We start from the raw sequence: 13,435 nt of genomic DNA, 5'->3' as shown, positions 1-13,435 counted from the left end.
GGGGTTTTCTACGCTCAGGAATGGAGGGGTTCTGAAGGATGAGTAACCGGGTTCTAAGGGACCATGAGTTAGATGTCCAGGTGGATATGTGGTCTCCACATCAGATGATCTGATGGGCAGAAAAGCTAATGAATTTAGTTTTAGATGTATGGGTTTTGAAGAGTTGTCTAGGCGATATCCAGGTAGAGATCCAGAAGGGTATGAAGCCTGAAGTTTGGGAAGGAAGTCTTGGTTGGAAATCAACCAAGGAGGAGAAAAAGGGAGAGGAAAAAGGACTCTGGAAATGTAAATTAATGAGCATGGCTGTGCTTCTGATAATACTTCATTTACAAAATACGGGGCAGGCTACATCTGGGCTGCAGGCTATCGTTCACTGACCCCCGTTCTAAGGTGTCTAAACTTGAGTCAAGAAGTTGAGCCTACAGAAGATCTTGGATTATCTTGGGTAGGTAGAGTTTTTAGCACCATACAGTATAGACTACTGCGGGCAAGTTTTTAGAACCATACAGTACATGCGCAAGTTTTTAGCACCATACAGTACAGACTACCATGGCACAGACTACCATGTAAGGCCATCATTTCCTTTCCTTTTTTTTTTAATGATTTTAAATATTTTATTTATTTATTTATTTGAGAGAGAGAGAGCGGGGGGAGAGACTGTGAGAGAGGAGAGAAATTCTCCAGCAGAGTCCCTGCTGAGTGCAGAGCTTAACACGGGGCTCAATCCCAGGACCCCGAGATGATAAGCTGAGCTGAAATCGAGTCGGCTGCTTACCCAACTCAGCCACCTAGGTGCCCCGCCATCATGCCTTTAAATGATGTCTTCTAACTTTGCTCTGATTTCATATTGGGCCCTTCCTTCAATGTCCTAAGAACAGACAGCTCTCATCAAGTCATCTAAAATTCCAAGGTTAAGTGTGCTGGGAGCAAGTAAGTCAGTGAAGGCGCACCTTACAAGCTCATCTAAATTCTTTGGCAACAGATGCCTAAAATCTGTAATATCTATTTCCTATAGGAAATTCCAACATTTTAAGAATAAGAACTGGCACCTCATAGCATGTCCTGAACTCAGAAAGGCCTTAATATACATCATTCCCCACACAGACCTGGACAGTCACTCAATACAAATTGTGTTGAATCAGTGAATGCACCAGTGACTGTCGAGAATTTTCTCATGGGTTTGACATTTGAAAAATGGGAATAATCAGAGATGGCCTACTACCCAATTTAAAAATAAAAGGTTTTTTGTGTTTTTTTTAATGGTGTTCTATATTTAACCCACTAAAAAATGAATTAGAATGACTCTCCACTCATACCCAGGTAATTATCTATGTATTTCCAACTTGTATAAGGACATTATGTTTCTAAGTGACTATTTTCCAGAAGCTTATAAAATAAATGACAGGTGATACTACTCTTCAAGCAGCTTCCAGAAAAACTAGCCACTTCTTAACTGCTGCGTATTTCAGCCTGCAGGGTAATAATAATGATGATAATAATAACAATAAAGAACTCAGTAAACAAGGAACACAGAAAACTTTTCCCTTAACTGAGAATTCTAGGCCAGCATTTCCTAAGCATGCCCCACTCCTGTGTTAAGTATTGCACATGATCAAAGGTATTTAGGCACTTCTGCCTGGTGTTGTCTCTCTTGGAGAACACACTAGAAAAAGCCATTATTTGTATGGCACACCATCACTTTAGAAATCTACACTGGTACTGGGGCATATTTTGATTTTGAAATGTTAACATATGAAAGAACAAAATGAGTATATTAGAATAAAAAAAAATAAGATAGTGATTATACAGCTTTAAAGAAGTCACCTACATCTCAACTTTTTATTTCTTGCAAAATGGTGAGTAAGAATAAAGCCTACACCATAGGCTCAGGCTAAGGCACAAAATCTTTGCATGAAGCTCCCATATAGCAACCAGCAAGAAATACAGCCACAGTTCTTACTGGAGATTCAGAATGCACATTAGAATAGCAAAGTCCCAAGAAGTCCCACAGCAAGGGAAGCTATAGTTCAGGTTCTTTTCTCAAATGTATTTGACCATGTGTATTAATCCATGTTCTCGGTTTCAAGACGGAATCTGAAGCTAGCTAAGTATGAAACAGTTTATTCAAGAAATACTGTTTGTGTAGTTTGCAGGATGATTTAATAGTCTAAAGAAATGGGTTCAAGCCTAAGCTTCCAGAAACTCAAACCCCACAGAGAACAGGCCTGATGAGGACATAGCTGCCAGCCACCATGGAGCACTGGGTCCAATAAATCCACAAAGCTTCAAGGAGCTCAGCTTGAATGCAACGAACCCGGGACCAACAGTGTTTCTCTTTCTGGGTCAAGCACGGGACCTTGCAGACTCTGCTGCCTCCCAAGGATGCAGGCTGCTCTTCTTCCACCTACTCCCCACCCCCCACCAAAAAATGGATTTGGTATTGCACCTTCTTCTTCTAGTTGCTCAATCAGTATGACTGGTAGAATCTAGGTCATATGCCTGGGCTCTGGCTGCAAAGAGAACCAAAGAAGAAAGTTTTATGGGTTCTTCCTGGGGAGGTAAGCCGGCTGTGGCTGGAAGTTCCAATCCAAAAACATGATAAATATCCACTATGCTGAGGACCACCACTCCTCCCTGTAAAAAAATGAGTAACTTCTTACAGAGAGCCCTGCTGAGTATACTCCTTCCCCCAGAAGGACACATGTCAACATTTTTCTCTTTAACTGCAGGAAAGACACTAAAACTGAGTGCAGTTTAATGTAAGAAAGTTTCTTCCTGGGGTGCCTATTGATTTTAGAACATTCTGAGAAAGAGGGAGGGCCTAAAAAGTTCACTATATCTAGGATAGGAATCTGCCAGGAGTAGGCCACGAGGTGGAGAGGCACTGCAGGTCTGCGATCTTGGTTGCTGTCACTACCACTGGAGAGATAATTACTGTTCCATTATTTCCCATCTACCCAGGCATTTTTTTGGTGTCCTGTTTCTCAACACAGCCACATGTAAACCACTGCACCATAAAAGCAGGATGGCACAGTCTGGAAAGGACAGAGATACAGAAATAGACTCTTCCACTGAGTGTAACTGCTGTGTGCACCAGAGCTGAGTATGGATAGTGACATCTAGCCCCGTGGATGGGCGGAGGAAACAGATGACAGGGATGTTATATTTGAGGGGTAGCTTTGGTGTATATGTGTAATCAGGCATAATGTATATATTATGTCACTCAATGCTCTCGACAACCCTAGAATGTGGGTGGGTGTGGCCATAAAAGCGAATCTTAAAGGAGCGACTGGAGGATATTCAGGCCATGGCACAACTATATACCAGGTAAATGGGCCAGCAGGTAGCAGAGACCCACCGGCCACTAAGAAGGACCCAGAAGATAGGAATCCCAACAATGGGGATGGTCCAACAAGAACAGACCAGCTCTCATCCTAAAGAAACAAATCTACCAAAATGTATTTTGAGGATTGGGTTTGGCCACAGAAATACATAAAAGAGATATTATTAGAGTTCAGGTATGATGCAGACAGGGAGAAGTTCTGGAGCTCCTGATCTATAGGATGATTGTGTAAATCTAAATTACAACCCAGGAATGGGAGTGTTACAATAACTATCCTAGGACAGCAGAATAAACCAGAATGTCCTTGGAAAATGGGACATGTGATCACTACAAGTATCCATCATCTGGTCCTAGTGAATCCACAGGTGGAATTCAAGCAAACACGGCTGAGAAAGGGAGAGAATGCCAAGGTTGAACACTAAAAGAAATTCGACTTAGGAGAGACAGTTTTCCCTTTTAATCCTTTGGTTTTAATATTTGAAGAGATGGTGTAAAAAGTCAGTGATGCCAGCTAGCATACTTTTTATTTTTTTGCTCTTAATGCACAGCCAGAGGCTACCATGAATGTTCCAGCAACAGCAATGAGACAGGAGAACTCTCATGGAAAGTCATTCCAGAAGACTGAAGAGCAAGAGGGCAAATTTCCTTTAGCAGTAGGGCCAGCAGCAAGATGGAGGCTAATCCTAGTGAGTAAAATTCAGCTTCAGAAATGGCCAAGCCCCAGTGCTGTTGCAAGACATGGCCATGGAGACAAAGCCAAAGGTCATAGCCTTTGGTGCATTTAAGTTGTAGAGACGTGAAAAAAAAAGGAAATCAGATGTTTATCACCAGACAGAATGATTACTACATCACTCAAAAGGACTTTAATTATTAGTAGATTCACTTTCTAAGAGAAAGGTCTCTATGGGAAATCCCCAATCCCAAATGTTGTAATCAAAGAAGAGAAGGACTGTAGTCTCCAAATGCTGCCATCTTGTCTTCAGGTAGACAGTCTGATTTTAATATTTTATTTATTTGAGAGAGAGATAGAGAGTGAGAGAGAGACCACAAGCAGGGGAGAGGGAGAAGTAGGCCCCCTGCCAATAGGCTCCCCTGCCAGGGAGCCCAATGTGGGGCTCGATCCCAGGACCCTGGGATCATGACCTGAGTCAAAGGCAGATGCTTAAATGATTGAGCCACCCAGGAGCTCCCAAAGATCTTTTAAAAAAGACTTTTGGAGCAGTTTGACGCTCCAGCATCCACGCTGCAGTACTGTTCCAGAGATTCAAGATGCTGACTTTGCATACTAACCTGGCACCGGGGAGACACGTTCGTTATGAAGACATTCAGGACAATTTCTATAGCAGTACGTTTGAAGGGAAGAAGATGTTGAACGCAGTACAATGAGGCCTTGTGCCCTCTTTAGCATTTCAGCGCACTTCAGGCTTATGAAATCCCTCCACCCTCTCTCTGTACAAAGCTTCTCTTTAAAGTTTACACTGGCAGGGATTTGGAGGATTAAAAATCCCATATCTAAGTACCGTGGGTCAGTCAGGCCTTAAGTTAATGAACCTCATGCTCTTAAGAAGAGTTTGACTGCCATGGTCAAGCAAGAACTGTCAGAGTGAGGTGAAAGAAAACATCCAAGAGTTTCTTTGGTCCACAAGCAATTCTAGCTCTCCCTGCAAATTCATAAGTCTTTTTCTCTCTTTTCTTCTCCTTTTTTTTTTCTTTTCCTAACATTTTCCCCCAACACCGTATATATTTTACTTATACTTTATTGTTTGTTATCATTATCCACAAGGTCAGGATTCTGTTTTATACATTTCTATATTCCCAAAGCTTGGTACATAACAGCTGTTCAGTAACATTTGTTGAATGAATGAATGAATGAATGAATGAGTGAGTGACGGAAGACTCCCTCACCATAGAGATATGAATCATTCATTGCAGTTTGCCCTTCAGATGGAAATTAACCTATTGAGGGTAGGAATTCTTGAAGGAGAGCAATTCTTTTGAAAGAAAGGAATTTGAAGGAATATGCAGAAGCCTTATAAGGAAACTGAGCATGGAGCTAAGAAATAAAGAATAGGTAAATTCACATGCATTTTTTGCCATGTAAAATGAAAAAAGCCAGACTAACATCCAAAATCAAACTATAAAAAATGTCATATTTCTGGGGCACTCAGGTGGCTCAGTCGGTTGAGCGTCCAACTTTTGATTGCTGTTCAGGTCTTGATCTCAGGGCCATGAGTTCAAGCCCTGCATTAAAAAAAAAAAAAAGTCCTCTTTCTTAAATTTCTAAGCCTCATCAGACCTTTGAGTTTTGCTCTACATTTTTCTCTTTATAGGAATCATCCCTCAAACAAACAAACCAAAAGGGTTCACTGACAAGAAAAGTCGAAAGACAACAGTAAGTGATGGATACCCCCATCGTGAATCAAAGGAAAAATCCTAAGAAATAGGGGGAAAGAAGGGTTTTGGAAGAGAGGAGAAAAGCATACTAAAAGTGCTCCATGGCTCCAAGAAGGAAGGCAAAAACCCCAGGAACTTCTGGAAGTAGCAACTTCCATACACAGGCCAACTCACAGATACCACTGAGACAGGAGGCAGACACTGAGACCGTCCAGGTCATGCAGCTGGAACAAAAAAGTCTCCCAACTATGACCAAGAAGTCACTACCCTCTTCTCCGTCTCTATCATCCCGCAGACCACGCAGTTGCTTAATCCCCACTGGTGTTTAAACTTCAGCGAGGGACACCTGGGTGGCTCAGTCAGTTGAGTGTCTGCCTTTGGCTCAGGTCCTAATCCCAGAGTCCTGGGATCGAGCCCCATGTTGGGCTCTCCACGTGGCAGAGAGCCTGCTTCTCCTTCTCCCTCTGCCCCTCCCCATGCTTATGCTTGCTCTCTCTCTCTAATAAATAAATAATTACCTTAAAAAAATAAACTTCAGTGAGAGTCTCAAATCAGGTTTTTCTTTCCAATCCTTACCATTTACCCTCATTCAAAGCCTCGCCATTTTCCCATAGGAATGTAATGACTACCATGTAACTCTGCCTCCTACCTTTCCCTAGTCCCTAGGGAAAATCTGACCAACCTGCTCTCCAGCATAGAACGGGTCAGAGACTCCTCCTCAGTCTATTTGAATGACGTCCATTCCTATTATATTTTCAGACCATTCTCTAATGATTGCTTAAATGTTTACAATAAGGCCTTCGTGTGATTTCCCTAAGTAGAGACAATGCCTATCTTTTTCACAGCTGAATCCCAAGCAACTAGCACAGTGTCTTTGCTCTGTCTTTAATATGTTTTCCACAAATTAATAAAAATGGGAAAATTATGATCTAAAACTATGCAGAATGTATTCCTAATAATGTAAAATTTATATATTTATATGCAAATAGATACATATTACATAAATATACAATATAGATTTCAATATACAATTCATTTATAAATATAAAACATAAGTTATTTCATATTTTATATTTATATTTTATTTCATATAGTTATATATTAAAAATGTATTAACATAAAATATGTGCACACAGGAAATAGAAAAATACAGTGGAACATTTATTTTTTAATTTATGCTTTTTTTAACTTTCAAATTTTACCATATAAGCTTTTTTCTCTCTCTCTGAGATAAAAATATAGGCAAAAACAAAAGGGAGCAGAACAAAAACCATGCCTCTGACAAATCCGGTAGTAGCATGGGGCAGCATGGGAAGAATAATGTCCTTATCATGCCACACTGGGTTCTTCATCTTCCCGCCTTGATTCTGCCCCATGCCCTGCTGCTACTCTGCCCACCAGAAAAGTGAAAAGTGCCAAACAACATGGTGTTCTTCACAGTTACACTTGCTGCCTACTCTCTAATTCTACTGTTCCAGTATTTCCAATGGGATAGTTCCACATTCTTGCCACCTTTTCATTTTTAGGACAAAGCACAATTCCCACATGCAGAAGAACACATTAAATATTGATGGAGTAAATTAATTAATACATGGATAAGGCAGTGACATTGAATGTGAGACCTATTTCTTTCATTGACTCTAAAATCGTACTTACCTAATAGGATTATGTGAGGACTAAAGGAGAAAATGCATATAAAACACGCCTAACATATAGTAAGCGCTTGATAAACAAACAGTTATTAACCATTATCACTGAGACCATGTATGAGTCGCTTTTTACTCTCTTGGGCAAATACATCTTAAATTGTGGATAGTAATTTCTGCCCTGCCCACTCATCCCCTTGAGATGAGAAAGAGCTTCAAGCCATTTGGGAACCACAAATCACTAGACAAACACATATTAATATCATGATGATGATGATGACAATGATTACAGGATTATTTTCTTTTTGCATCTTGCCTAATACCTTTCTCCTTTAAGGTCACATTACCTTTGCTGATGTTTCAAACCATCCTACGAAACCGTGCTCCTTGCAGAACTGGTCCATCTTGAGGCCATTGTTCATGAGCATGTCCTTCCCCTGGTCACACTTGTTGGCCAACAAAACCACTGAAACTGGTTTGCCATTAGGGAGACTCAACTTTGAGTCTAAATCATTCTTCCACTTTGTCACTGCTTCAAATGTAGCTGGCCTGGTGACATCGAAGACAATAAACGCACCCATCGCTTCTCGGTAATAGACCCTTGTCATGTTCCCAAATCTTTCTTGACCTATCACCAAAAAGAAACAGAAATCAAAGCCTTATTACAATTGTAAACAGAAGCACATCCTGGAGCCTCAGGAGGCCTCCAGGATGAGGAGACCGCTCAGGAAAGCGCTTCAGTGCCTCACTGTACAGAGTCAGCTCAATACACAGTCGCATACCTTTGTTTTTGATCTTTGAGTCCAGAAAGGATTCAGTCATTTAACAAGTATTTTATTTACTAAAACTTCTGTATACCATATAATGTTCTAGAACTGTGCTAGCAGGGCATGCCACTGGCCACACACAGCTACTTAGGTTTAAATTAATTAAAATTAAATCGACTTTAAAATTCATTTCTTCAGTTACACTAGATACCTATATTTCAAGTGTGTAGTAAATAAAAAAAAAAATTTTTTTAAGTGTGTAGTAACCACGTATGGCCAGTGGCAACAGGATCAGATGACACCAATATATCATATCTCCATTACTCCTGTATGTTCTACTGGACAAAACTGCTCTAAGCACTTGGGATATAACAATTAAAACATGAAAGTCCCTATCATTGTGGAGCTTACAATTTAGTGGGGTGACAGATTATAAATGATAAGCATAATAAACATAACTAAACTATGTAATATGTTAAAGGCACCCACAGTCAATCCAATTAAGGATAGTAGGAGCTAGCATTTAGTTCTATTTACTAACGGTCAGAAATGCAGCTTACACAGAAAATCATAAAGGTCCAACTATTATCACCATTTTACAGTGAGAACGTTGAGACCTCAAGAGCCTAAGTAACTTGTTAAATTATACAGATAGTGAGCTTCGGAAGTTGGAACTCAAATCTGAACTTTCTGAATCGAGAGCCCATAGTCACTTGCCAACACTGAATCCTCTCAACTACCAAACCATTAGTCTTAGACTCTCTCCTCCAGGCTTTTGTGCCATGAGTGTCTCACTCAACTCTGCTGAACAGATAACAGATATTTCTATCAGTGCTGGTCTCCAGACTACATGCTTGAAATACAACAGTAAACCAGATGGCCTTAAGTACTCTACAATCTATTGGGGGAGAAAAGCCCTTTGACAGAGAAAGAGAAAGAGAGAAAGGCAGGCATGCAGGCACTGGTCTTATTCAGTCCAATCAACTAGAATCACTTTTGTTCTGATTCTTAATTTTTTAAATGAATGTTGGCCATTTTGTTTAACACTCTAAGGTTAGTCTTCCTCATCCGCAAAATGGCAGCAATAATGTGTACCTCACAGGGCTGTCAAGTGGATGAAATGAATGAACATATAGAAAGCACCCATTATGGGACCTTAGAACTAACTGGTCCTTGAGGTTTTCATGCCTTTCTTCAGCATGTTAAAAATTATGAAAGACAACAGGGCATAGGTAGTGAAATCAGATCCAGAGCAGGGTTTACAGCAAAAAATTACTGGACTTTCCATCGATTAACAAAATGAAATGAATCCTATTGCTTTTAACCCTAGCCACTACTAGTAGCAGAAGACAGGTGCTTAATGAAGGCTGGGTTTGTATTTTTTGAACCCTAAACTCCAGAAGTGTAGGACCAGACAAAGGCCTTTTATTCTGATTTGGTCACTTATTTATGGTAGAGTCTAATAATAAGTTATGTAAATTAAAACAAAGCAAGGTGTGTATTTAATAAGCCATTGTGTAGCAAAAGAATAAAATGCCAAAACTAGCGGGTATCTCAGAAGATCCAGGTCAACATCTCGAAGAACACTTCACACTTAACTTTGAACACAAGATGTTGTGGTGGTGAGTTTTAATTCATGTTAACAAACTCTTTTGCAGGTACTTGAGTGGCTCAGTTGGTTAAGCGTCTGCCTTCAGCCCAGTTCATGATCCCAGGGTCCTGGGATCCAGCCCTACATCAGGCTCCTTGCTCAGCAGGAAGCCTGCTTCTCCCTCTCCCTCTGCAGCTCCCCCCTGCTTGTGCTCTCTCTCTCTCTGTCAAATAAATAAGTAAATCTTAAAACAAAACAAAACAAACAAAAACCCTCTGCAGGTTGTTATAATCACATGAGCATGCACATTGCAGAGCACTGCAGATTCTGAGGACATGATCCATGAGCACTGAGTGAAAATGGATGCAAGTCAAGGTTCCGTCTTAGTGGTCCTAGTGGACAAGTGTTTTTGTTTACACATGTATCAGTGGAAAGAAGAGCATTCTGTAAGGGCCAGCACATGACAACCCTAAAACATTTCTTACATGGTTTTTTACCACAGAAGCCTTTCTTTGTCCCCCACAATCTAGCCAATGAAAGAAAGTGGCTTAATACTCTTCATATGACACAAAACCCACAGTTGAACTTTCATTTCTCCCAAATGAGTTTTAGATTTCTTTTATTTCATTTCCTTTTTTAGTTCCTAACACAAACAGTAATCCCCTTTAATACTGCTCAGGATGACCATGACATTTCAAGAAGAGAGGGGGAAAAAAAGCCCTCTGTGATCATTCAGGAATCCAAAAGCCTCTGGGCTTTGGGCAGTTGTCTTATGATCCCTTGCAGGAACTAATCAGATGAAAGGCAAAGTCATGAGTTATTCAATAATCTACTTGTCCAGAGTTTTCATAGTAGAGTAAGGAGGTCCTCAAGAAGAAAAATTTTTACAGTTCCAATACATGGCAAAAGGTCATTTTGAAGACCATGCAAAAAAGCAATGTATATATAGGCTTAACACCTTCATAGGAATTCAAAAAGGACAATCTGTATGTGTGTGTGTGTGTGTGTGTGTGTGTGTGTGTGTGTGTGTGTGTTTGTTTGTGAGGGAAAGTGTGCCAGATCAGGAACAAAGGGGGAAAAAGTGATCTTTGTAAACTGAGGTCACTGAGCCCGCAGACTTGAAAAGTTTGTATTTCCGGGGTTCCGGCAAGAGGTCATGTTCAGACAAAGGCATTTCCAGTGCTCACATTTTATCCTTCCTTTGTCAGCTGATAGCTCTCTCTCTGCTGCTTCTTATGAAAAGAATGAGAACCATGTGACTGTTTATGAGTGTCTACATATGGGCAACATAGAGACCTGGTGAATTTATCACAGGTAATTTACTTAAAACAAACAAACAACAAAAACACACAGTTCAAAAATTTCCAGTGGGGTTAGAGCACTTGTTCAATGCACATTTACTGAATAGCTAATACAGGCTCTGTGTTTTCTGCTGCAAATATATAGTTTTTTGTCCTTGAGGAACTTCTAAACTAAGACATGTCTTATTGGATGCCTGACCCGAAAATGACCCAATTCACCATGTAGGCTGCCATTTCTCTTAGACTCTACACACACATCCATGGCCATGTCAATGTGACTCATGATTCAGTGTCCAGCTCCCAGACAAGTTCAATGACAAAGCAATGAACTGAATCACAAGAGTTAATACGGTAGCTGCAGCAATCATTTGGACAATCTTACTGCAGAAGGCAATAAACTGAATGGCCAGAGACATGGGTCTTAGTCTTAATTACTGGTTACCAGCGCAGCCTTAGACAAATGCATTTCTCTGTTTGCGACTCAGTTTTCTCACTTACAAAATGAATTTGTTCTAACTGACCTCTAGCTGACCTCTAAGGTCCCCTCCTACTTTCCTGCTTCCAGAGGTAAAATATTCCTGGTAAGTCAATGCTTGGCCTCTGTCCCAACAGCCTTCAGTGGTCTGTTTTGTGTCACAGACTCAGCTAAAAATACACACAGGTAATAGAGTCATAATGTGTATTTAATGGTATTTTCTCTTGGTAATTAATACTCTAGAGATATTCTCAGTGGGCACAGCCAAGCCAGGAATCGTCTACATAGACATAGAAACAATGGGAGGAAGCACCCTGGATGTTCTGTTAATCTGGGCACATTCTTTTTGCCACTCCACCACTAACCTATGGCTCTGTGAGCTCAGATTAGCGACTCCACCATTCTGAGTCTGTTTTCCTCATTGCTAAAATAGTGGTTTGGATACCTGAAACTAAATTCATTACTGCCTTGGCAACCCTTCCAATCACCCTCCACGGATGCAGGCATCCAGCTCTCCGCTTGCTACGTCCCAGTGTTCCCTCCAGTGCTCAGCATCACTAGTTACACTGCTCCCCTGAGCGCTACCTTCAAGTCATCTTCTGACTCTTTCCTCACCCCTCTGTCTAAAGGGTCTCCAACATTCTACCAATGCTTCTGCTTTAGAAGCAGGTCCGGATCGTCAACAACCCCCCACCATCAGCACTGTTAATGCTCCCATTTAAGCCCTCACCTGGAGCCCTGACAGCTCCCCAAGGAGGCTCCCAGCATCTCAGCTCTCATCACTCCTACTCTCCCTCAAAATTAATACAAACACAGGTCTTCAGACCTTTTGGCAGTATGAGAGATCACCAGATGGGCATCCATTGGGAGGAAATGAAAACACTATCTTCAAGAGCTATCTGCACCCCCATGTTCACTGCAGCATTGTTCGTAAGGACTGAGACATGGAAACTTCTTAAGTGTCCATCAGTGAAGGAATAAAAAAAGAAAGAAATGTGGTATGTACATGCAGCGGGATATTATCAGCATGGAAAGGAAGAAAATCCTGCCTTTTGTAACAACATGGGCAAAAGCAATGAGAGCATTATACTAGGGGAAATAAGTCAGAGAAATAAAATACTGTAATGATCTCACTTATATGTGGAATCTAAAAAAGCCAGACTGGTAGGGGCACCTGGGTGGCTCCGTTGTTTAAGCATCTTTTTCTTGATTTCAGTTCAGGTTGGGAGATTGGCTCCACGATGGGCATGGAGCCTGCTTGGGATTCTCGATCTCCCTCTCCTTCTGCCCCTCCTCGCCCACCCCCCATCACTCATGTGCTTTCTCTGTCTCTTTCTCTCTAAAAAAAAAAAAAAGCCAAACTCATAGAACAGAGAGTAGACAGGTGGTTGCTAAGACAGGGAGTAGAAGATATAGGGAGATGTTGGCCAAAGGGTATAAGCTTCCAGTTATAAGATAAATAAGTGCTGGAGAGCTAATGTACAGTATGGTGATTATAGTTAAAAATACTGTATTATATACTGCAAGCTGCTAAGAGAGTAGCTCTTAAGTATTCTCACCACGTACCAAAAAATGGTAATTATGTGAAGTGATGAAGGTGTTCATCCTAATGTAATCATTTGAAAATATATAAGTATATTAAACCATCATGCTGTACAGCTTTAATCTACACAATATTATATACCAATTATATCTCAATAAAGCAAAAAAAAAATCCTCTTAGGTATTTAGAGAATACTCATTCCTGGGCCCTGCTCTTCAGAGATTCTTACCCTGCTAGTTTTGTGTGGGGTCCAGGAAGCTGTTTTGAAGGCCGCCCTAGGTGAAGTCTTTAAACTCTATTTCTTTCAGAGTCCACGTTCAAAAGGTCAACAATACCCGTATGCTCCACTGCCTTAGCCCGTCAGTGACACATGCT

At 40.8% G+C, this 13,435-nt stretch overlaps 1 protein-coding gene across 1 annotated transcript in view; it reads right to left on the bottom strand.

Moving 5' to 3' along the window:
- RAB38 (RAB38, member RAS oncogene family) overlaps window positions 1-13,435 on the bottom strand; it is a 57,710-nt gene that overhangs the window by 24,690 nt on the left and 19,585 nt on the right. Inside the window, exon 2 of the mRNA XM_059187001.1 lies at window positions 7,731-8,011. Coding sequence (XP_059042984.1) covers window positions 7,731-8,011 — 281 coding nt within the window. The remainder of the gene's footprint in view (window positions 1-7,730; window positions 8,012-13,435) is intronic.

The sequence above is a fragment of the Mustela lutreola genome, chromosome 1 (genome assembly GCF_030435805.1).
Source record: "Mustela lutreola isolate mMusLut2 chromosome 1, mMusLut2.pri, whole genome shotgun sequence".
Taxonomy (NCBI): Eukaryota; Metazoa; Chordata; class Mammalia; order Carnivora; family Mustelidae; genus Mustela; species Mustela lutreola.
Note: the sequence above shows the minus strand (reverse complement) of the source record. Positions and strands in the feature narration are given on the sequence as shown.